Source organism: Lagopus muta, chromosome 6 (genome assembly GCF_023343835.1).
Source record: "Lagopus muta isolate bLagMut1 chromosome 6, bLagMut1 primary, whole genome shotgun sequence".
NCBI classification, from domain to species: domain Eukaryota; kingdom Metazoa; phylum Chordata; class Aves; order Galliformes; family Phasianidae; genus Lagopus; species Lagopus muta.
Genome location: NC_064438.1, coordinates 35,955,785 through 35,980,382, shown reverse-complemented (window position 1 = coordinate 35,980,382; position 24,598 = coordinate 35,955,785). Strand labels below are relative to the sequence as shown.

The 24,598-nt window shown below is 38.1% G+C and overlaps 1 protein-coding gene across 2 annotated transcripts in view; it reads right to left on the bottom strand.

Annotated features, from left to right (window-relative positions):
- Nucleotides 1–233: 233 nt before the first annotated feature.
- Nucleotides 234–24,598, bottom strand: part of LOC125694336 (protein only RNase P catalytic subunit) — a 38,536-nt gene continuing 14,171 nt past the window's right edge. For both annotated transcript variants that reach the window (XM_048947355.1, XM_048947356.1), the window contains exons 5-8: nt 22,381–22,488; nt 3,494–3,642; nt 2,259–2,448; nt 234–664 (exon numbers count right to left, since the gene is read on the bottom strand). In XM_048947355.1, the coding sequence (XP_048803312.1) occupies nt 524–664; nt 2,259–2,448; nt 3,494–3,642; nt 22,381–22,488 (588 nt within the window). In that variant the 3' untranslated portion in view covers nt 234–523. The remainder of the gene's footprint in view (nt 665–2,258; nt 2,449–3,493; nt 3,643–22,380; nt 22,489–24,598) is intronic.

The following is a 24,598-nucleotide window of genomic DNA, read 5'->3' as shown; positions in this document are numbered from 1 at the left end:
GCCAGACCAATGGCAATCATGCCATCTGCCTCAGTAAGCTCTATTTGCTAGGTTCTATTAAAAACTGCTACAAGATCAGCATGCCAATTTTGAAGGTACTCTGAAAGCCTTGCCTAATGTTTCTGAAGAATAGAGTTCATGAATTTCAGTGTAGATGAAAAGCTTCAGCAAACAAACAAACAAGCAAACAAGATTAAAAAAAATTTTTAAAACAATAAACACATCACCTGAAATTCCAGAGGGAAAAACAAGTTTTAATTCAAATCACGTGGAGAGGGTACAGAAATTGCTTGTTAAGATGGAAATAACAGACCTAATTCATCCTTACTGGACTGGCATTTGTGTCCACAGGTTTATAACAAGAATGAGTTTGACAAAAAGCAGTTACTGAATTTTCTTTAGTTATAGGCCTCATACATTAATCCCATAATTGTACTGCTGAGTCCTCCTAATTTGCAGCAGCTGCCTAGCAAAACAAAAACAAAAACAAAAAACATCACAGAAGAAGCTTCAGCTTGTGCAATTATGTCGTTCTGTATTTCTGCTGAAGGCAAAGCCATTTTCTTGGTATTTGATATGAATATTTTTCCTCAAAAGTGTCTTTATAGGGGATATGCCATGTGTCACCCGTTGTCTGTACCACACAGTCATAACTGCAAGCAGGCTGTGGGATAAAGAAAAATAAAAACAATTGTTTAGACTTTATCTAATACATTAGCAAAACGCTGATTATAGCTAGTTATTTTCCTTAGAAATCTGCACAGACTCAGTTATTTAGCAACTCTCAATTATTTGCTCATGAAAACAAATTATAAGATTTAGCACTGGAGGAAAAGTTAAAATCTCTTTTACTATTTTGAGGTCTAGGTGGTGTTATAAATGGTTAAAATTCTGTCTTCAATCTCCACCAGGTGATAATGATTTGGGCACAACACATTACATTTTCAGAAACACAAAACTGTTTTTTTCTGTTCAGTTAAATGAAATCATATGGGAATTAGTTCAGGATGTAGTGTTTGGCAGCTTGAACACATAGGGCACATTAAAGACATCCTGTGTTTGTCCCTCCAATGTACCTCCACAAACTGATTTGTACCAAGGATGTTTTAAGAAAAGGAGTTCTCAATAACACTTACAAGAACAGCCAGTCAGACAAATATAATTCTGGTCTACTGTGTTACAGGTATATTAACTCAACATGTGCAATACAAATATAAAAAATCACTGGTTTGCGATTATTCTCAGAACATATTGTCACTCTGTATTTATACACTTGGAAGTCTATGATTGGGAATGTCCAACATCCAAAATCATTCATATGTGAATTAAGATTTGAAAATTACTAGCCCTGCTACAACAAAAAAAGTACAGCTAAAGCTGTGTTACTCAAGTAACACTACATCCAATATTCGTTTCCATTAATAGGAATGTATATAGCATTCATCTTTCTGTATATAGCTGTCATCTTTATAAACCTGTGTCTCTGCAGTTAGACTGCAGTGAAGAACATTCATTTACAATTTTAACTAGAGCAGCAAGAAAATGAATCTAAATAAGTGCAGTATTGCTTTAGTTCAGCAGTAACAATGGAGGTAGACCGGCCACCGAGAAACCACATGATATGCAATGTCACATGATTAATTTTTCACCAGAAAAATCTGTTCAAGACTCACAAGGACTTCTGTCTCCTGTGCGTGCGCACACACACACACACACACACACAGAAACAAAAAGTACAGTATGAGATTGTGCTGGGAAGTCTGTGATTTCAGTAGCTGGATACCAACTACAGCTCTGACTACTCTGGATCTCCTTCATGAAACCTTACAGTTATGCTTGGATAACATTACAGTGAATACTGAAATGCAGTATTTTCTTATGGCTTCTCCTTTAACGTAAATATGAGAGAAATTCTATTACACAATTAGAAGCATAATAGTGCTACAGAGAATTCTATAGTTCAAAATTTAAATTAAGTGAAAAAATTCTAGCACATTTTACAGCAGCAGACAGACTATTATACACAAAAATATAACATTTACATTATAAACATTTAAGGTGACAATTTCTTACTTCTTGACAGCTTTCATGTTTATGCCATGCTTTGTGAATATAATCTTCAGTAAAAATGGAAGTTTTGAGCCCACTGGTACAAATCTGCTTCTTATGCTCCAACAAAAAACTTTTTGCTTACTGAGTTAGAAACTCCAGTTAATTAATATCCTTTGTGTGCTTTCTGAACGCAGCAGAAAACTTACCAAAAATTTTATGCGTTTTCCTCCTGCAGAAAACACTATTTGGTGTCCACGCTGCCACTTACGGAACAGATGACGAGTAACACTGTCAGAAAGACAAGCTTTGTGATCCCGGAGGAAGTCTCTTGTAACAAACTTGCAATGTTTGCCTGACCGAAGAGTGGCATATAACAAGAAGGCATCATCTTCAGAACTTAACAAAACAAATGGAAAAGACAGAGATCACTCACAAGGTCGTAACTGGCTGCAGTAAATGAATCAAGTGCTGATCTGGGATTCATTCATCAGCAACACAAAATTCCCGTCGCTATTTTAGTTCTGTGTTAAAATAATTTCTGCTTACCATAAGGCACCAAAAGAAAGAGAGTACAATAAAATACACACTACACAACATTCTTCTCTTTTGTTACCATCTGCTAATGTAACAACATAATCTTTTGTTAGAAAACTTTACAATACAGCACTATGTGGAACAGAACTGCTAAAACCAGAAAGGGCAGCCTCAAAACTTTGCAGAAACATAAACAATCACCACTGATAACAAAGCATAATATAGGCAATGGCTTAAATCTGTGAGTCCCTGTAACATGGATGAATATAATTCCAAAAAAGGCCTGGTGATTATTTGCAAAAGGTATTCAACATTAGCCGCTATTAAACAAAAATAGCTTTAGGGGAAAATCTCTAAAACTGAATTTATAGCTACCCTATAGCTGAAGATGCTGAGAACTTTGCTTGAAATTCCTTTTTGATTGCTGTGGATTACTGTAACAGTAAGTGTCAGAACATGAGATTAGTAAGGCTCTCTATCCAGGGTGACAGTGTCCCCTTTGCTGGTGCTCAGACAGTAGAAAGGAAAGCAACTGACTCGACAGCAAAAATAATGAGAGCAAGAATTAGAAAGGTGATGAAAGAGAACTGATCTGAAAGAAGGAGCAAGACAGAAGAGTGTCGGACTGGCTGCTGGGACATGGAACCTGGTCAGAAGGTCTGGGAACTGGGATCACAGAAGAAGCAGCAGAGACAGGTGAACAATTTCATGTGCTGTAACTCTTAATAATGCATCATTTAATGTGTAGTTTTTTAAAGCAAGTATAGCAAGGAGTATGTTTCTTTTTCACACATGCAAACTAGAGATACTAGTAATAGCACTAAAACCTATAGCTATTAATACTAATTAAAAACACACATAAATCAGGTGTTGACTGCCATGAAATTTAGGTATTTCTTCAACTTACATATTTTCAGCAAAGAAAAAGTCTGCCTTATTCTGCATTTGCTTCATAACCTCTCTTTTCCAATTGGAAGAGTTGGTCAGCATGTGTTTGCGGCCCAGCACAAGTAAACGGGCATAGTCCTTTGCCAGGCAGTTGACAGCCTCAAATAGCTGCAGAAAAACAAAGCAAAACAAAAAGATTTCCTTAGCTGTAAGCAAACAGAATGGCACAAAACACTTTCACATCTGTATGTCAGCCAGCGGGACTTGTGACACACCCTCATTTTCCACAGCTCTTACCTGCAACACAAATTAAGTAGATAACTAATTTGATTCTTCAATAAAAAAGTAAATAAACAAACAAACAAATAAATAAATAAAAATTCCTCGCAGGAAGCTGTTCTCAAAACACAGAAAATGCACTGCTTCTATAAAGCTTTCCCAGCTCTTGCAACTTTGCATTGAGCTACCTTAGGGACCTAGATCACTTTGGAATTTAAATAATGTCTAGCCTTGGAAAAGATATACAGAGAAGTCCTAGCTGGTACTGGAGAGAAGGACCAAACCTAAGCCACACTGCTTTTCCAGCTCCACCTGTTGTCCAAATCACAGAACTACATTTGATCTGTACTGCCCTGTGAGGAAGTAGCAAGCTACAGCAAAAGGAAATTCATGGCCTCAGGATGAAGGGCTTATGAAAGCCACATCCAGACTAGCCTCCCACTGATGAACCAACGTCCTGAGGTGGCAAATTCACTGCTGTATCAGCTTCTCTTCAAAGGGACTTTTTGCCAGGCTCCCAGAGCCATAAATGCTGCACCGTGCAGGCATTTCTGCCCAGCTCCCTCTTCCAGCTGTTCTTCAGCATGTTTCCAGCTCCTGTCCTCCCTCCTCCTGCTCTCAGCAGGCAAAGGTTCTGATATTCAACCTACACATGGGTACACATGGGCAGGAGTTGGTAGGTGTCACAAAGCACTGCCACCTGAATTCTGCCTAGAAAAAGAGAACTGTTTCTTCAGACCGAAGGGTGATGACTGTATGCTCAACCTCCAGGGAAAGGTGCTTCCTAATTTGCAACTGTTTGCTGCCACTGTTTGTAGATACAGTCTCCCGATTTTTCTCCAATCCCTTTTCCTACTTTGCTAGCTACTTCCTTCTTCCCCTTTTTCTCTTCCCCCACTATACTTCCAACTGCCTTTCTCTTTTTTCCTGTTTTTTCACTCTTTCCCTCCCTTTAACTTCCCTAAATTAACTGGACTCACCATTAAAAAAAAAATGGCCCAACAGCATGCCATCCTTCCTCTAATTGCCACAAAGACTATGCTTGACTTACACAAATGAAAGGCAGAACGCAGGTATTATTTTTAATTTCACAAGATACAGATAATTTTGTTCTGCACACTGCCTTGCATGATGTGACTTTACTAGAGAGCACTGTGTCTCCTTTGAGGCTAGAGCACTAGCAGAGGTGGCCTGCAGAGTCACATTGCTCAGGTGGGGGTTTCCTGAGTGTGGCTACTCCCACCCACAGCTGCTTCTTGAGAAAGGAACACATGAGACATAGTAACACTTGCTTTAGTCAGAGAGGAAAATGAACATAATACTGTTAACAGAGCAGCAGCACTGATACCTCACTTAACAAGGAGTATTTTGTTAATCTCCTGTTTCCAAGAGTTATCTAAAAGTTACTGTTATGTACCACTACAAAGTGCAAGCACCCTGTATGCAACAAGCTCTGTGCAGACGCACTCTTCTAACATTCCTACACTAGGCTTGCAGCAAATGTTGGCTGTTCAATAATCTGTTCAGAAGGCAGTGGGTGGAGAACGTTAAAAAATATATAGCACGCACATTCCTCATGTCACTCAAGAATTTCTTGAGAATGAGGATTACAAAACAAAAGAATGACCCTTTATACACATCTATTTATAATGAGTCGGTAGACCAGACTCTGAGGGAGCCAGGATGCAGCCACAAGTCAGTCTGAAGCTACTACAGATCAATGCAGGAATGAAGACCAGGTTCACAAATGTATGTTGATCCCCAATGTGGCTCCCTGAAGCACTTTGTTATTGCTTAATTTTTATAGGAAAAGCATAATTAAATTGATGCATGTTTACAGTGTGTGCATTCTAATTTTTATTTCTGCTCCCTAAGCTGTGAATCAGAGAAAAATCAGCACTCTGGCTGAGTATGTACATTCATCTTTCCTCAGGACAGTCCCAGAGATAAGCGCATGCAGCTACTTCCCCCCCAAGTGAGTTCTTTCTTGTTCCTGATGCAGTGTTATTTGAAAGAATTTGCCACCACCACCACATTCTTGCCCTTGCAGTAAAATGCACCTTCGCTGCCAGCTGTGCTGGAACAATCATTAACAGTTTCCCATGGGAAGGGAATGCTCCAGCACTAGTTCCTGGAAGGAGCTTTGCAGAGAACCACGTTCACGCAAAAATTGTGCACAATTTACCAAGGATCAAACCCAGGAGTTAAGCTGAGGAGCAGACAGTCTGTCACACTGCAAGATTAATCCTTTCCCTTCAGTTGTAAAATAGTCTTATGAAGTAAATGCACAATTAAATCTCCTTTTTCACAGGCGCACAATGCAGCACTGGGAAGACAGGCTATGAGCTCATACAAGGGACTTTGAACAGGGCAGGATATAGATTTCCCAAGGCCTCACTGCCAGCCACCCAATCTGATCACCCTATGCCACCTGTCACATTTTCAAAGGTTAGCTTTCTGCACACAGCACTTTTCCTTAGACACTACCGGTGCTTTCCCATTTGTCAGATGGGAAACCCCTAAGAGCCATCACTCAGAGGCACAGCACTCAGCCTCTCAGCAAGAGCTGGCTCACCTGCACACAGCTACAGCAGGAAGAAGTAGCCAAACAAATAGCTTAAGTCCATTTGATGCTAATAAATTTATGTTAAACATTTTCTAAACATTGGGTGTCACTAACCATCATTTTAAAAGCAAAGCACGCCTGGTGCTGCTAATAACAGCAACAAACTGCTCTTACTGCTATTGCTGTTTTCCCCCGCTGGTAGTGCTGCCTCCCACCCTCCTATGCTGTGAATTACAGGGGAAACCACTGTGCTGATGCAGGTACCAGGCCTGAGCACGCTGCCAGCTGCGACTGAGCATAAGCATCCCCAGGGTTAAGCAAGGAACAAGTTCCCACCATTAATATATTCATTTGAACTACAGTTTCATCATTTTTAGTTCCTTTTTTACATAATACCGACAAAGAAACTCAAGAAACCTGTGCACATAGCTGCTACACGTAATAGGAGGAAAGAGACTTTCCCCACAGCACCCCAGCTACGCAGGAAGGCACACAAGACAGGCTGGACTTTCCCACTGAGCCCGGTAATTTCACTGAATTCAACACCAGCATCAAAGCAGCAAACACAATAGAAGCTTCTTATATTCCTTACGTTATTACTGAGAAAGTCTGTTTTCTGAGGCATCCTGAGGATGCTTCTGCAGCCAAGTCTGACCTGTATACCAAGACACTTGGTGTTTCATCACAGTCAGAACGGATACTAATTGCAAGACTTGCCCAAGTGCAGCACTGCATAAATACAGACGTGCCTTCACCCAGGTAGAAACTAACTACGAGGACACTCCATGCACATCATCCAAGCTAATGTGTCTTCTTGATTTCTAAATGCAAACAAGAGTTTCAAAGACCAGCCCCAAACAGATTAAGCTCAGGCACAGAAGCAATAGCATAATTTATGTTTCCCTGCATTCATGCTACCCTGGGTATTTTGCCAGTAACGGAGATACCTTTAATTACTACTCTGTTTGATTAAAGTGAAGGGGGTGGAACTTCCTCAAAATAATCTCTGAAACAGTCTGGAATGCAGAAGCAGTATGTTTGTAATTAGACAATGGCATTCCATTCTGCTTTATTATAGACTATAAGTAAATTTCCTATTTCAAACAAGTTTGAAGAGCCACCTCAACAAAATAAACCTCTTTACACTGCCTTTATGTTTGGGAAACTGTTCCAAATTTCTCCTATGCCACAGATCCCTACAATTTCCAGCAAAGAGGCATGCAAAAGAAAAAAAAAAAAAAAAAAAAAAGTTTTGAAGTAGATATTTTCTAATACATAATCCAATTACAGCTATTCCCTGCTCTTACACTCAGAAGGCATAACAAGTAATCATTTAATGGATAACGAAGCAGTATTTTCTACAATAATTAACAATCAAATGGGACCTTTGTAGGTATCAAATAAATATATATATATACAAACTATACACACAATTTAACTTGCTAGTGTGACATGAAGGATAGGGAGGCAGGAGCACAATTATCAGTTGGAAGAGAGGTTTTTGTATTCTGGCTTTTCAGAACTGATCATCACTTTGGAAGACCTCAGCCCCTTCTCAGAGCTTGCACCTCACAAATCATATTTGCACACACTTGTTGAATGTCACTCTTATTGAATGATAATATTTTCATCATCATCGTGATCTTCAGATGAATAAAGGTCAACTATAGATAAATGAGAGAAATGCGTAATGACAACAGTTAGCATAGCATGTTATTAAATGAACAATGCCAAGAACTCTGAAGTGACAGCTAAAAAAGAGAAAGAGTGGTAGGGAACTGCTCAATTTTGTAGCAGAATTTGTAGAAGAGAAAAACAGCCGCATTCTGACTCTTAAAACAACTAAAAAAATATGTGGAAACACAAACATTCCTCAGTTGCATAACTGAATTTTTGAAAGTTGAGTTTTGAAAGTCACTGCAGTGCCAGTTAAGTTTCCCAATCCACAAACTATTCTGTTATGTAGCAACAAGCTCCGAGTTGCATGGAGAAGTTTTTTGTTAACCAGTTATGATACCATTTTTTCCCAGTCACTTAAAAAAATATATGTATACTATTGGTTTATACATGCAAGCAGACTCATTGATGTTGGCTCAGTAATTATGAAGTAGCATAAAGATCAAGAGAAGCAGTGAATTTGAAATCCAAAGCAGCATTCTTACAAAGCAACAACTAAAACTGGGAAATGTTTGTATTCACAAGGAAAATAATGTAATACAGTCATTCTTTCCTTTTGTTGCAAGTGTAGCAAACTTCCTTACGATTTTTAGGAATTCAAAAATACACAATGCAGTCATAATCAATAATCTGAAACCTACACCTAGGCTTTGACTTCTGCAATCTCAGAAGTTGCACCTCTCTACATCCTGAAAAAAACTTCATGTGTGAGAACTACAAATCTAGGCTGAGAAGGCTCCTGCTGTTTTGGCTCCACACTCTCCACTTGGCTGCACAGTTTTGAGGGGCAGGAAGATTAGGTGTGTGGCTCCTGATTCTATGTTCCCATCTAACTGACTTGATTTCTTGACAAGGGGCTTGTGAAGAGAACATGGAGATTTCTCCTGCAAAGGAATTTGTGGGAGGCAGAGCTGCTCATCTCTCCAAGCAATTAAAACATTCATATGCAAAGCTTATTCTTATTGTAGAATTATACTTTTTAATATGTTCTTTTCAGACTAAACTGGGCAATAAAAAGACATAGGTATCATTCATTGCTCATAAGCTTGGCTAATCAACTCTAAACGTGAACAGTTTTAGACTTCAGTTGTTCTCCCTGAAAATTACACTCCTGTTAGATGGAGCTCCTTAGAAAGTAACACTGAGCACCTGTGTCACTCAAGTCTCCAGGAATTATAGCATGATTTGTTGGAACACAACTCTTTACTATTAAGGATAAAATCTCCTTCTTAGATATGTCTAAGTTTTAAAAATACACATTTTACTCATGTTTAAGAAATTAATTCTCTAGAAATAATGGCAAATTTATGATAATGTTATTGTTTTTGTTAATTCCTGGACGTTTCCCATTCTAGATAACTCCTTTCCAGGAGTTAAGTATCAATACCATAAATTAAAAAGATGAGCCATTTTTTCCTTACATTGCAATTAAAAATAAAAAAATGATAAAAGGTTTATTATGAAATCTAGGAAGTCAATTTACACAAATAAAACTACTATGGTACAACATACTACTATCATGGTACAACATCCTTCCCAAATTTCAATAAATTCTGCTTTGTGGGTGAACAGCTGTGTCATGCTGAGCTGCCTGCAGAGTTAAGCCACAACAGGAATCTTACGTGGAGGGTTTTTTTAATCCAGACTTCTACTGAGTATTCACAATTTTGTACCAAAACTTGGAGATATGCAAAGTATTGAGAAGAGCCACTGGTATAAATCCTCCATACTTGGGGAGTGAGTGAGATGATTCTGTCAGTGATTATACAGCAGGAGGAAAATGAGCACGTAGAAGTTCGAAAGACACGAAGTGTCACATAAGCGTTTCCACATCTCAGTACTATCCTTTATCCTCATTCTGAAATTCTTCCTGCCTGTATTGCTGTTTCCTCAACAATTATTTTCTTATTGTTCACTACTCACTGCTTAATGGCACCTCATACTGCAAATACGCCATTTTTATTTTCATGAACTAACAAGTTTTATGAAAATGAGAAGGTATTTAATTTATTTTATATAGCATGCAGAAGTGAAACTTCATCTATTGGAGCCACAAACTGTAAATGAAATAATTATCCTAAATGAAGTTGCAATTTCAGGGATCTGCCATTGCATTGTCACTTTTGAATTTCTATTATTACTGTAGCAGCTACATACAAAAACCTCTAGATCACAGAAGAGTTTCTGTTACCATTTCACATTTCAGAAAAAAATGTAAAAAGTTATTAGAAAAGAATATTTGTGAACTACATGAAGCTGCACCAGTCTTACATTTTGACAGGCTGGGTCAGAAGTTATATGTAAGTACTGAAAATCCAAAATGTGAGCAGAATCTCCAGGTGGTGGTGGCAGTGGTGTTATGAAAATGAAAGAACAAGCTTGATTGATCTTTTCCATAGATAGGAAATAACTTAGAGCAGGACTGAAATCAGCTTTGTAAGACCAAAAATGACAGTTAAAAAGATACCAATATTTTAGTTCTCACCACTGTCTTATGCAGATGTCTGTAAAGCACCACTGACCCAGTACAGCGTGAAGTGTTTTCCCCCTTTCCAATCTGTGGTTCAGAAAGTCCCAGGCAGTACTTTTATTCTTTGAGGAAAGGAGCTGCACAAGCTGGGAAGATCGGTGGGTCAGCAGGCATAGGTATGATGCTGATCAAGGCCCAGTAGAGCTGTACTTCTGCAGTGACAATTTACCTCTCAATAAACTTGAGAATTACAGAAAAACTTTAAAATATAGACAGTTTTTGTGCCAAGAGGTAAACAGGCCTATGGCCCAGTAAGAATGACACAATAACAAGGAAAATCATTTGTAAATCAACAGCTTGCAATTTAAAAAAATAAATAAATAAAATTCTATAGCATGCAGCAAATATTTGTGGTAGAATTTTCACACGGTTTTCCTTCTGTTCCTCATTACCACTATTTCCCGTCTGTTTGCTACAGATTATTATTCACAGCTAAAGACACTACCTCCAAAAACCATTGTTCCAATAAGGACTTCTAGTCCTTTACACAAATAAATACATTAACCAATACTATTCAGACCTGGTGATTTCAATTTAAAAGATGAAAATGTGTTTAATCCGACAGAGAACATATCAAATGTTCACCTTCTAGAGGGCAAAAATTAGAAAACACAAACTACAGCAAAAAAAGGCCAAGGGTGGAGCAGCTGTATGGCCAGAGCCAGGCCCACCTGCCCTGCACACATACCAGCTACCTGGCAGACTATGCAATGAGGCTTCTGTCAATGAGAGATCAAGGAAGCAATCTGCTTAATACTAACATAAGCATAACTAATATTTATCAGGCTAGAGAAAATCTAGGGGACTTCAATATTTCAGCATTATTCTTATCAATATAGACATTAACTTGCATTGTGCAACAATGTAGACTCATGCTACTTTGCTACCAGTATCACTGCTGCCAACATCCGAGGCTAGAGATCCTAGACAGTGGCCTAGACATGGCTAAGATCCACAAGATCTAATTTACTTCAATGCTTTTAAATAGAAGCGGGTTGATAACAGCCTGAAATACTCAATAGCTGAGCACTGGGTGGGTCAGTGTTTATCTTAAGTACTTTTCTTTAAGGAGATAAGATAAAGTAATTTGACAAATTGATAATATTGTCAGCTTCCACTAGTTAATTATGGGTGATATCTGACATTTATCTGAAAGCTCTATCTCCTGGAAATAACTGGTTATATAAAAACATTTGTCTACTTTGTTAATTTTTGTCACGGTCAGAAAAATAAGCCCAAGAATATTAAAATATCATCACCAGAAAGATTCAGGCAACAGAAGCAAAATAAGAACATTCCGCCCATTGTTTCAGGGAAGTCTTTCTCATTTCAAAGGAGATTTCATTTTGAGGACTTGGAACAATTGTTTCCAGCTATCTGTCTGTGACTATACTCACCAGCCCATTTGAGGAATTCCACTGCATCTTTGCCCACTTCTGTGGAAAGAATGCACATACCACATAATGGCCTCTGCAGCACTCAAGACCCAATGTCTGCATTCAAGTGCAAGGGATAACTTTAGCTTACAGACAATACAGCCCAATTTATCTGATAATTCAGTGTTAAAACTATTTGATATTACAGGTTACGTTGGCTAGGTGAGCCCAGTGAAGGAGCTTGTGGATGTGAGAGTGAGTGGGACAAGAAAATAGAAATCCCTGTTTTACTGTTGGCACTTCTGAAAGTCCCTTTGGAGATGCTCGTTCAGCAGAAAGATAGAACTTCCTACTTTTCAAGGCAAGAAGACATGAAGTATGACATACGTATCAATGACAAGTGATGATGTCAAAAGCCTCCAAGTATTTTATTTTAAACCTCTTCGTTCAACCACTGCATGTTAGGGCCATCATGCATAAATGGATGTAGACAGTGCAATGCAATGTTTTTCAGGGTAATAACATGTAAACAAAAAATGACCTTAGATACTGAAAGCAATGCAGCAAAATTAACATTAGACAAGCCCAGGACAATGACTCCTAATAATGAGCAGGATAAATGAACGCCATTAAGGCTGTCTGGTTCAGTTCTCTGACTACCTCATGCATCCCACTTACAACCACTTCATTTATTTATTCAAGTAAATGCCAACTTAGGGCTGCAGTGGAAGAAAATTCCTATCAATTAATCAATCAGGTAGTAATATAGGAAGTATTAGCATCAAAGCAATACCCGTCTTCCACTCAGCTTTCCCCCAACTCATATTGAATATCAATGCTCAAATTCTAATGAAACACAACTCATATTTCTACATTTAATTTTTTCACTGCATAGTGTAAGCACTACCTAGTTTACCCAATTATGATGCAATTAGGAAATAAACAAGGAGAGAAGGCACCAGCAAAGAGGATTCTTCTACACAGGTACACCATGTGTGTTAGGAACAGCACCGCTGAATCAGTGGGAATGAACTGATTCTTAACTTCTGCTGGAGAGCTCACGCCACACAGTGTACATAACTTGCTCAAGGAGCCATATCAACACGAACTCTGGAAAGGATATTTTTAAATCAAATAGATTAAAATATTGCAAGCAGTAGAAATATTACTGCCAACCCGTTTCTTTTTCAATGATCACAGAAGTGAGCAGGTAAATTGATGAATGCAGGAAAGCAATGAGGACACAATATAAGCAAGATGTAGTATTTCTAGTATTTCTTCATTTACATCAAAGCTAAGCTGGTGTCATAAAAAATCTGACATGCATGGGTCCACACTGAACCAGAGAAAAAAACGGAAGGAAAAGTTGTGCAAGGACAGGACAAAGCAGCAGTTGGGAATGATATAAAACAATTCAGAAAGTATCAGTTAATACCGGTAAAATTCTTTGGAAAATAGTCTTTACATTCACACAATTTTGACAAAATCTTTAGCTTCTGGCTTACTTGACTCACTATAAATTAAATGTGTGTTTCTGAATAGAACCATGAAAAGAACAGTTCAGATTATTAAAGATGTGCATGGTGAATAAGAGATCAGGAGGAAACACAAGTATCAGAAGCTAGTATCCCTGTGTGGGGAAAAAAAAAAAGAAAAGGGCAACAGTACATAGTTGAAAAAATCAAAATGAAATATGTAAATGATTTGAATTGAAATGGAGAATTTCTCAAGAAGATGTAGGTTTCCTAAAAATATGAGGCAGTTTAATGTAGTGTCAGAGATGAAGCATTCCAAGTGATTTAAAATGTGGTTTTGGGGATCACCCTTAGGGATGAAAATCAGAAGTATTCCAAGAAGGTAATTAACAAAATTTATCAGAGTAAATTCCATCAACAGCAATTAGATTTGCTGGTCAGGATGCAACTTCTTAATCCACAAGTTCCTATATCAGTAACAAACTGTGGGAGACTAATAACAGGAATCATCCCTCCAAACTTGATAGAACCCGTCAACTTCTGCATCTGACATACAAAATCAGTACTGGAAAAAAATATGCTTTTCACAGTAACTGTTTGATGCAGGATTCACCTGTAATGGTAACAGTATTCTACATTTAGTGCTTTTACAATGTGTCAGAAGTCTGAAATAGGAATTCTAGTGAATTGGTTTTGAACAAGCACACTGTCAGTGAGATCACGTTCACCACGCTTTCTTCATCTTGGTAGATTCAAATAGGAATTCATAATTTTCTTGTTTCAAAGATGAATGTGAAAAATCAGCTTATGAATAAATTCAGATCAGAAGCTGTGGAGAATTTTACTCAATTTTTCTGGAAGATATTAAAAAAAACTATTTAACTTTGGTTTTAATTTCCACTGCAGTTTCTAACCATTTTATCAATTTAAATAGATTTAGCTGCCTATATAAATGTTTACTCCACTCTAGCTCTACAAGTAGTATTCAACTAGAGAAAAAACAAAAGTGTTGGTTAATAACTTGTTGAATTATTAATCTGCATGTCAATATACTGAAATTTCTGGGAATAACTGATTATGCAAGGAAGTCTAGGCTTTCATAACTTCAAAAACAAATCAAAATGAAATTTAGGCTTTAGATTCATTGTACCTTTTCTCCCTCAGATAACACAGCTTCAAAACAGGTGTATTTTCTTTCTGCTAAAATTAGCATATCAGCAATAAAAGCCAAGAGAGAATCAAAAATTGATTGTTTTTGAAGTACATAAATTCAGATGCATATAAATGAATGCAACCACTGTTCTGATGATTTTATCTACATTATCTTTAAGACAACACACAAAATTAACCCACAGTATTTCTCAGGCTCAAATCAAATATTTATTTTTACATAGAATTAGCCCCTAATAAACCAAACTTCCTGTTTTCTGGCCTACTCTCCATATCTTTATGGCACTGCTCAATACGGACCAGTGCCATTAAGAATACCTTCTAAGGATGTAGTTCAGTTCCCTGAAGACTGGGTTTCAGGTCTGGAGGCATACCATACTACTGCCATAGAGGTAACAGTTCCATAATTAGATGAATCTGTTGGGCAGCCCAAAGAAAGCTCATCTTGCATTTTTTTTTAAGGGGGAAGTGAAACAGCCAGATTGAAACTCATCCACTTTATAGATGCCATTTGACTTTATCACCTAGATTTCAGTGGGACTTCTCTAAAGCACAGCAAACAACCTGTTGCTACAGTTACAGAGTTCACTGGCACACAAATCATGAGGCCAGAATCATTCTGCTTTCTTGAAATTCAAGCTCATGTATCTGGTGATGTACACGAGTTTTAGTTACAAAAAATGTGATGTAATTCCTCTCATAAAAAAGGAGTGCCTGCGTCACTCAACATTTGATTTGCTGCTACTGCCAAAGGCAGAAAATAATAAATGCCAGAGAGGAATCAACACAGATCCTTCATTTAATCATCCTTATTCAGCCTTGTAACCAGCAGCAAAGGTTGCAAATGTTAAGGCGAGGCACCACAACAAACTATCAAAATTGGGCAGAAAGCAACAGGGAGAGGTTCCCTGATGGTCAAATGGCTTAACCTGCTCAGTTTCTGCTGCTTCATTTTCCCCAACAAGGAATGCAAAAGGAGGCTGACTACCTCTAAAAGGAAAGTGAAAGCATACATCCTTACAACTTGGAGGTGTATTTCTAGAATCTGTGACACTCGTGACAAGTATGCTTTCAATTATTATGTAGGTGAAGCTGTATGCTAAGTGCCCTTTCATTTCTTTTTTAGCTACAAATGGAAACTGTAGAAACTCAGACCTTTCCAAAGAATTGTGAGAAGACAGTCTTCACTCTAGGTATGAGGCAAACAAGCCTAGTTTCACCCACCTCTTCTTAGAAGCTTAAAAGCTATGCTCTTCTTCAGGATCTGGTGACCAAAAACGTATGAACTTGATCTACCTTGTTTTACATGCCCCAGTGTGGAGGGAAGATTTTAGCATATCAGTCTCTTACATGTGACTTAGAAGAAGAAACTGACCCAGTACACCTCCTGACACACTCCTCAGAAATTAACTGAGGAGAGATAAAACGCAATGCTGAGAGCACTAGTCACACACCTCTAACACTAAAAATAAGTGAAGTTGCAAGAGTACCTGCTAGTATTTGAATTCCTTTTCTCTTCTAAGAGAAAACTTGAATATTAGTAGAGGTATCCTGTGATTAAATCAACTGAGGATCATATCATGTTACATAGATGCTGGAGGTGATTTTCAGTGAATCCATCAAATATCTTCATCATTTGACTAATACTCAAAGGAACTGAAAACACAGTTCCAAAGACTGAAAAAGATTCTGCAAAGACAAATTCCTACTGTTTTAAGTAACAAGGCAAACTTTCAGTCATCACGGAAATGTAAACTTGGACTATCATTATAAAGACAGAAAAGAGAGAGATGGAAAAGGCTGAGAGCAAATGGACAAACATGTCTGACAACTTTTCTGTGTGGTAGGACAAGAGATGGTGGGAGGAAGAATTGATGAACTGTCACAGTATGACAAATAAGACCTCTGTTGGATGTATTGATTCTGAACAGAGAATGACTCATGGATCTACTCAATTTTCACTTCATTTGAAGACACTAAAGTACTTGAACAAATCACAGATGCTGCCAAACAAGTCAACGAAAAAAATAGTTTTCCACGCATGACTTGATTTGGGGCAAATTCATTAATAAATGCTTGTTTTGCAGGACAGCTCATACAGAAGTGCTTATGTTTTGTACCAAGTATCACTGTCTCGCTAGATCTCATACACATGTAGTACACTAGAAACAGACTTAATTACTGGGAAAAGTTACTAAATGACAATCTGGGTACATTAGTACCTGAATTTGTCTACTACGTGTAAGCACACGTATTACTTCTTTCATTCTTTGACCTCCAAATACATTCAGTACATCAGACATGCGAGAGAAAATTTTGCTTGTAGTTTAACTTAAATACTGTAAGTTCCAATAGCTTTTTTTTTTTTTTTTTTTTTCCCCTTACATCATGGTGCAAGAGAATGCAAAGAAACAAAGTTATACTCCAAAACTGATTGGAGTTAATAATGATGGGTTACTGCATCCCTGTACTTTTCCTCCTCTTTTTTTCCCCACTTTAAGAGCTGTATTTTTAATCTTCATACATGAAGAAAGAGCCTAGACATTGTGAATAAGGTTCATATCAAAACAGTAGTTGTGAGCTGAATTCACAAAGAATAATTCTTCAAAGTATTTCAACTCCATAGACTTTTTTTAAAAAAAAATAAATTTAAAAATTAATAAATGCAAAATTTAATAAGACTATTCACTATTTGCCTGTAGGCTAGCATCCTTCATCCTGTTTTACTTCTCTATTCCAGTCTTCCCACTGTCAGCTTTCCCTTACAGGCTGCAACCTCTTTCTTCTCTTTCTTTTCCATACTGCCAAGGACGGAGAGCACAGGTATAACTAACACAAAACCACTGGAACAACTAAAACTGTAATACTACATTTAAACTTTGACAAAATTTGAAAACTAATTAACATGAAAAACAAATGCAGTAACCAGTGATTGTTATGCTACTTGTGACCACACAGTTCATCTAGTCATACAACCTTTCTCCTGTTGTTAAACCTCCATTCAGCAAGTTTGCTATTTCCCCCTAGCAGAGAGAGGAAGTATCTACCAGGTAAATCTCAACCCTCTGCCTGTCCTAGAGTTGCCCCCAACAGGAACAGTCACAGCTTTTTTTCCTGTGGAAGGCTGTGAGAGATGCAGAAAGGCAGTTTTGGTGGCTCTTTTCCCAGCTGCTGCTGTGGGGAGGAGGTGTGGTAGAACTGGCTGCCAACTGCTGCCACCAGGCCGGGATGAGAGGGGAACAGCAAGAGTCTGGCTTTGTCAGCTGTTGTACAAGCCTACTGTAGTTTGCATGGGAATTATGTGAACTTGTGTAGTCCATTTACAGAAATTCCAATTAAGTTTGGAAGCAACCACTTTGAACTCCATGCCAAGAGCAAGAACTATTCCTTTGTGCTTAATGAACTCAATCTGGAAGTATTTTACCAATCTTTTAGATGTCTGAGTTCAATACAGAGATCAGAGTAAAAAGCTAGGGTTGATCAGGCCTAAGTGGCTGAACTGTTTGAAGAACGGAATTGTGAGTTTGCTTTGATCTATTCCAGCACACATTTGAAACGTGTATATGTATGTATATATTCTTTTTTCATATATATTCAGTTATGTCAAAGACCAGCTGGGTACAGCTATGAGGGGAGATGGCTGCATACCTCATTTACAACAAACTAATTTCGATGTAAATTAAAAATAGTGAAGCCCTTTCCACATCATGCTTGCTTCCTACCTCTTACCTCCTGCTCCTACAATCCAGAAATAGTTGGAAAGAGCTCAGCAGAGCTTCCACACTCCCCTGCCACAAGGGAGGTGGAATGCTTCAGAGCCTTGGTATCCCTGCATGCAGTTAGATTCCCCTCACTTCCAGGGAATACTACAGAAAACTGATAAACCAGAAAAAGTGCATTTAAAATTATGCAACATTTTTGTTTAACAAAAGAACTGCGCAGCTAATGTGTGGAAATTCCCTCTCTTGACCTTTACAAGGTGAAAGGCAGAAGCACTGTAGGGAGTCAGGGCAGCAAGGGACAGGGAATTCCAACTGATATTGTGTTAGCTGAGGATTTATGTCATTAGATACATCTGGATTAACTTAAAGTCACAACACAGCCCCAGTGACCTTTGCTTAGTCAAACAGCAAGGCTTTTTCAGTTTCTATTGCAAAAATGGTAGTTTATAAACTGTGACTGACTCATCAAGGCAAAGACATCAGGAGCAGTCTTAAACAGGAAGAAAATATAATGCACAGAAGACTGCAAGAAATACATGACTCAACTATTTCACACTTTATGGGATTCTGTTTCTGCTGCTTGGATTAGCAGAATAATTTCTACTCTATCATACCTTTTAATTAGAATTAATTTTAATGTCTAATTTAAAGTGATAAGCTAAGTTGCAAAGGGTTAAAAAGAGGTACTGCTAATACCTAGCATGGCAGTTTTATAGTGACTGCCTTCAGAAGACATCTTCCCAACATTCTATTCCTCTACAAATTGTTTGACCCCACCCTCATGCTCCCTCCTCTTTTGTCAGTAATTGATGCAGCTGCATAGTGATGTGCGTCAGGAAAAACAGCTCTAGTTTAAAAAAAAAAAAAAAAAAAGATTATAATTACAAAGCGACCATAACGTGTAATAGAGAAATTACCACAGAGTATTCCTGTAAATCTGCTAAGTCAATAAGATTCATCATGCTCTGTTAAGTGCTAGTTGTGAAAACTGAAGGTCCCCGTGGCTTCTGGAAGTCACATATCTCATTCTATAGAACACCGGAATACTTTTGGGATTAAATGAGTAAAAATCATTCCTTCAAGTTCTGCTGTTTTGTCTTTTCTTCTCATCCCACAAACAAGATACTTGTGTCTTCCCCACATACCCAGCCACCTTCCAGGATGCTTACAAAATGCATAAGTGGAATTACAAATATTAAGCTGTTTGAAAAACAAAGTAGTATTTTTACCAATGTTTTCTGATTTCAATAATCTCACCAAGAGTTAGCTAGTTGTTCTTCAGCACCACATTCACATTTCCTACAACTAAATCTAAAAATGGCACAGTATTTTTTATTAAATTTAAATAAAGACAAGAAAGCATCAAAATTGCCACATAGATTTTATGCCACCTCCCACATTTGACAGTGACTTCTATTCCGGTATTCTCTCTAAATTGTGTTACAAGTGGTACAAAAAGCCAACAGTTTACACATACGTTTACAGAGAACAACAATCTCATTTGCTCTTCTACCCATCATAGTATATTCCTTGTAGGCTGGAAACAGATTTACCATGCAGCATCCTGACTGACTTTGACAGATGCTGTAGTAAACCCTTGAGAAGAGCATAGATGATTCCCACCTGGAGATGTAAAATAATTTAACTTTTTCCAAATAAAACACGTTGTGTTGTCCAGCTTTTAACACAAGTTCTTGGAAATATGCTCCTGTATTATCATTTCTCAGGACAAGCACAGAAGGTCTAAACCACAGAAGCACTAAAGAGTCAACACGCTCCTCTAAATCGGCCATTCTTGCCGTGCTGGACATCCAGTTCGACCTCAGCAGCCTTCGCTGTCAACTTTATCCTTCCCACTTCCTTCAACCTTTCTTGCATGTATTTCTTCATTTCATCCTCTCAGTTCTGCCCTTTGAGCCCCAGACCTGCTACTCTGCACCTTCCCAGTCAGCTGTTTCTGCTGTGATGATGGCAGCCTCCAGCAAGGTAGTGGCATCACGAGCCCTCAAAGGGCAGCCTGCAGCCAGATCAACAGTCACACATAGGGAGCCATTCCTGCAAAGTTGGCCTGTCTTTCCCTTACCCAGAGGCAAAGTTTGGAGGCAGAAGAAAGAGTTGCACTGTTCTGCACTGCTCATTCTTTTCCTTCTGTTTAACAGTTGCTGTCCTGTTACGCAAGGCAGAAAGCATACATACTCTCCTAATTTGTAAGTACCTAGGACTCATGAGGAATTCAACCTGTACCAATACAGAATCATCTAAATGGAAAGCTGATGTCTCCATATTGCCCTCCTGGAGCTGCCTGGCATGGCAGATCCTAAGGTCTTTCCAACAAACACAGGAGAAGCCAGGAAGGAAAATGTAGCTTATGCTGCTCAACATGCCAATATCTCCTAGAACGACTTCTGACCAGAAATCAGCAGTAACCAATTTGACTCTTCACCCCATTGCCTACAGTCACACAGACTGGAGGGGTTGGAAGGGAGCTCTGTAGAAATCAAGTCCAAACACCACTGTGAAATCACAATAGATCACACAGGAAGGAGTCCAGGCGAGTCTTGAATATCTTCAGAGAGTTCACTGAATACTCAGGACTTCATTCAGAGCTCCCACACCGGTACAGGCATGAACCAATGCTGCACATCAACAAGCCAACAGTTCATTTCTCTTCCCTCCTTGACAGCATGAATCTGTCTTTATAGGTCTAAAAATACTGTGCCACTGCACACTGCCTGGGAATCTTCTCAGGTAATCAACTCTTCCCCATGTCCCCATACAGACTTGTAAACTTCCTTTTCTATTTTCACACTAAGGAAAGTACCCTTTTCATGAGCCAGAGTCTCATGAAACTTCACCACAGCTTTCAGACATCTTTCAGCAGGTTTATCTAGCTCCTAGCTCAACCACTTTTATCTCTATATGTGAGAGGATATCCTGCCTCTTCTGAATAGTTTTAAAGTAGTTCTAAGAACTAAACTGCTTTTCTTGTAATTGTTAGAAGTAAATTAAACTTTCAAACTCTTTGTAAAGTTTGGCTTTGGAAGACATACCCCAACTTGGAAGGAAACCATAAGGAACACTGAGTCTGACTTCTGGCTCCCAAAAACCAAAACATACATCCAACAGTGTTGTCCAGACACTTCTTCAACTCTGACAGCTCAGTGTCAAGACCACTGCCCTGGAAAGCCTGTTCTATACCCATCACCCTCTGGTGAAGAACCTTTCCCTAACCCCCCCAGTCTGACCCTATAATGACACAGCTCCATGCCATCCTTTGGGTACTGTTAGCAACCGCTGTAGCAGAGCTCAGTGCTGCCCTCCACTCCCTGTGAGGAGCTGCAGCAATGACGCTTCCCCTCAGCTCTGGGGTGAACAAACCACGAGACCTCAGCTGCTCCTCATATGTCATCCCCTCTAGAACCTTCACCATCTTCCTAGCCCTCTTTTGGATGGTCTCTAATAGTTTTATTTCCCATAATTACTAATTTAAAATAGATCTTGAATGGGACAAAAGCAACAACAATAAAAAACATGAAGCCATTTCTTAGTGAAATACTAAAAAAGGAGTATCAAAAATTCTCAAAAATGGGCACTGGTAAAGAGACAGGATTATCCTAAAAATCACCAAAGTAGAAAGAAATGAAGCTTGTTTGCCCCTTGCTACTACAGGACTCAAATGCTTAAGACAACAGAAACCAAAATGAAATTGAAACTTGTACAGGATACAGGTTGAAATAAGAGTTATTTCAATATATGAGCATAACTGTACTAGACCAAGTCTTCTATATAGTACATTTATTCTGTTCCCTATTATGAAAACAGATACAATATATGTCCTAATAAAGTTAGGCCTATCTCTGAGCATGACACATTAAGGGAAATTCAGGTATGATTTTATTTGACTAATACAGTCAAATATGTAAGAACCACCATCTTTCATCTAATTGTTTTAATCTGCAAAGTCTAGATAGTCTTTGAATTTCACTGTAATATGTGCTACAAAAATGTTTGCTCATTTTCTCAAGAGGGTAAGTAACAATGAGGCAGTAATTGTTCTGCCATCAGCCTAAGCATACACATAATCCTTAATTAATATTTAACCAGCACTTACATTTTCACACTGCACCTTTCTGGGCATTATATGGGAAATATTGAGTCCATCAATAACGATATCAAACGGAAGTCGATTTTCCACAAATGTTTGAAAGGCTTCAAATTCCTGAAATAAATCAACAAAAGGATATGGGAAATTATAGGTTTCATTTAATAAAAATAGTTTTCATTCAATTTTTATTATAAAAAACAATCAATCAAAGAAGCCTCCACTAAATCTCTCAATTTTCTTACTTGCATATTTGAAAAAACAACAACACAGGCAGAAAAACTTTCAGAAGATATAAATGTATCATTGGATAGTTTTGTCATACTTTTAAATTACATTACTATTGAAAACCAGAACTTTGCAGTCGTCCAGATTTTAACAATTATAATCTGCATCACACACTTTTATAAGGATGCATGTTACAGTCGTTTTTACAGAACAGCTTCAAAATAAAGCAAATTTACACCCCAGGAGACTGTGACACTATCACTAACGTTTCCAAACATAAAATAAGCATCATTCTTAATTTCTCTGTAAGAATCTTGTAATCACCAAATGCTAGTCTCTGAATAACAGATTTGTATTTACATAAGCATTCATTTACAAGCACAGGCCTTTGTTTCTGAAAGATACAGTTTTAAGTCTAACAAACCAATGAATTCCTTATTATAACAGAAACATAACACAGTGATTAAGCAAACAAACAGCATCAATCCTGGGTGGTATTGGTTTGTTATTTTTCTTTCCTCCAACAGAAGGAAAATCACAACTGTTTCATGCCTGAGATCCCAAAAGAGTAGAAAGTTTCAATAAAGCCTTCATGAATCTGTGATCTTATTTTTAAGACTTAGTGTTTTTAGCAGACACCTGCATTACATTTCAATCTCATGTTTCTGACTGATTTTAGTAGAATTGTCAACCGTAACCCATCTAGGTGAGCAGTTCCTAACAGGCTCTTCTGTTAAAGATAAAGCCTATTTATTGGGTAATAGAGGTTTCATTCTAAAGCTACAAATAATCTCACAGGAACTCACAGCAATCACAAATCTAATCTCTGATGCTAGGAATTCAAGAACCACTCCTCCAACCTTCCTTTCTCCTGTGTATCCACATAGCCATATACAGATCTAAAGAACTATAAGCCGTGTCCACCACATGAAAACAAAAACATGCACATACAATAAAAAACAGCACATACAATTCTTTCTTCAGGAAAGAAGCAAAATAAAGAATGTATCTGCTCAAAAAGCATACTGCTGTCAGGCAGCAACATACGATCACCAACTTCAAATTTAGTTGGAATGTTTATGACAAATTGTAATACAAAAAGGATTACTTGTATTAAGAGCACAAACAGACCAAGTGAGATAAGAATGCCTCATTCAGACATTAAAATTTCAGGTAGAAATTCTAAGTGAACAGACCTGTACCCAATCAAAAGCACACTGGTAAAAACATAGACAACGTGGCTCAGCCTGGTATCACCAGAATCAACTGCCTTTCAGGGGATCTTTTTACTTCTCCACAGCTTAAATAAATATCATTTAGAAAGAATAAGAAATAAGGAAAGAAAGCTATAACCACTAACAAACTGTTGACACCTGTAAAGTGTTTCTCCCCTCCCAATCTCCAGACATTCTATATAGATAAATAAATATTTCCATTGCCATCTAAGGGACAGGGACATCAAGACTCAGATAGGACATCACTAGCAATGGCATTGGAGAGGGGTGGGGAACAGGAAGAGAGGCAATTGAGGAAAAAAAAGATTCCCGGCTTCCCATCAGAACTCCTCATGGTTCAAAATAAGGCAAGTCCTTGCTGCAACAATGGACAGCTGTCTGAAATGAGGAGAAGAGTAAAAAGAAGGAAACACAGAGAAAAAAAGGCAAAATAGGAAAGCCTGGGGACAAAGATAAGAAAAGACAAAGAGGAAGCAAATGAAAATACATGGGAAACACTCCAACAGGGCATTATTTTTCCAGTGCCAACAAATACCAATGTTACTGGGAGCAACACTAACAGTCAAGTAGATGTTTTTAGAAAACATGGTGTACATGTAATCTTGTCTTTCAGGGCTCCATTCCCTACAAAATAAACACTTAGTGAAGACTTTTCACAGGGGTATTTTATTTCAAGTGACAATAGCTACAGAGCAGTTCCTTCAGCAAGTGGGTCACCCCAATGGCAGAGAGTTTTGTCAAGGAAGCACAGGCACTGGTAGAGC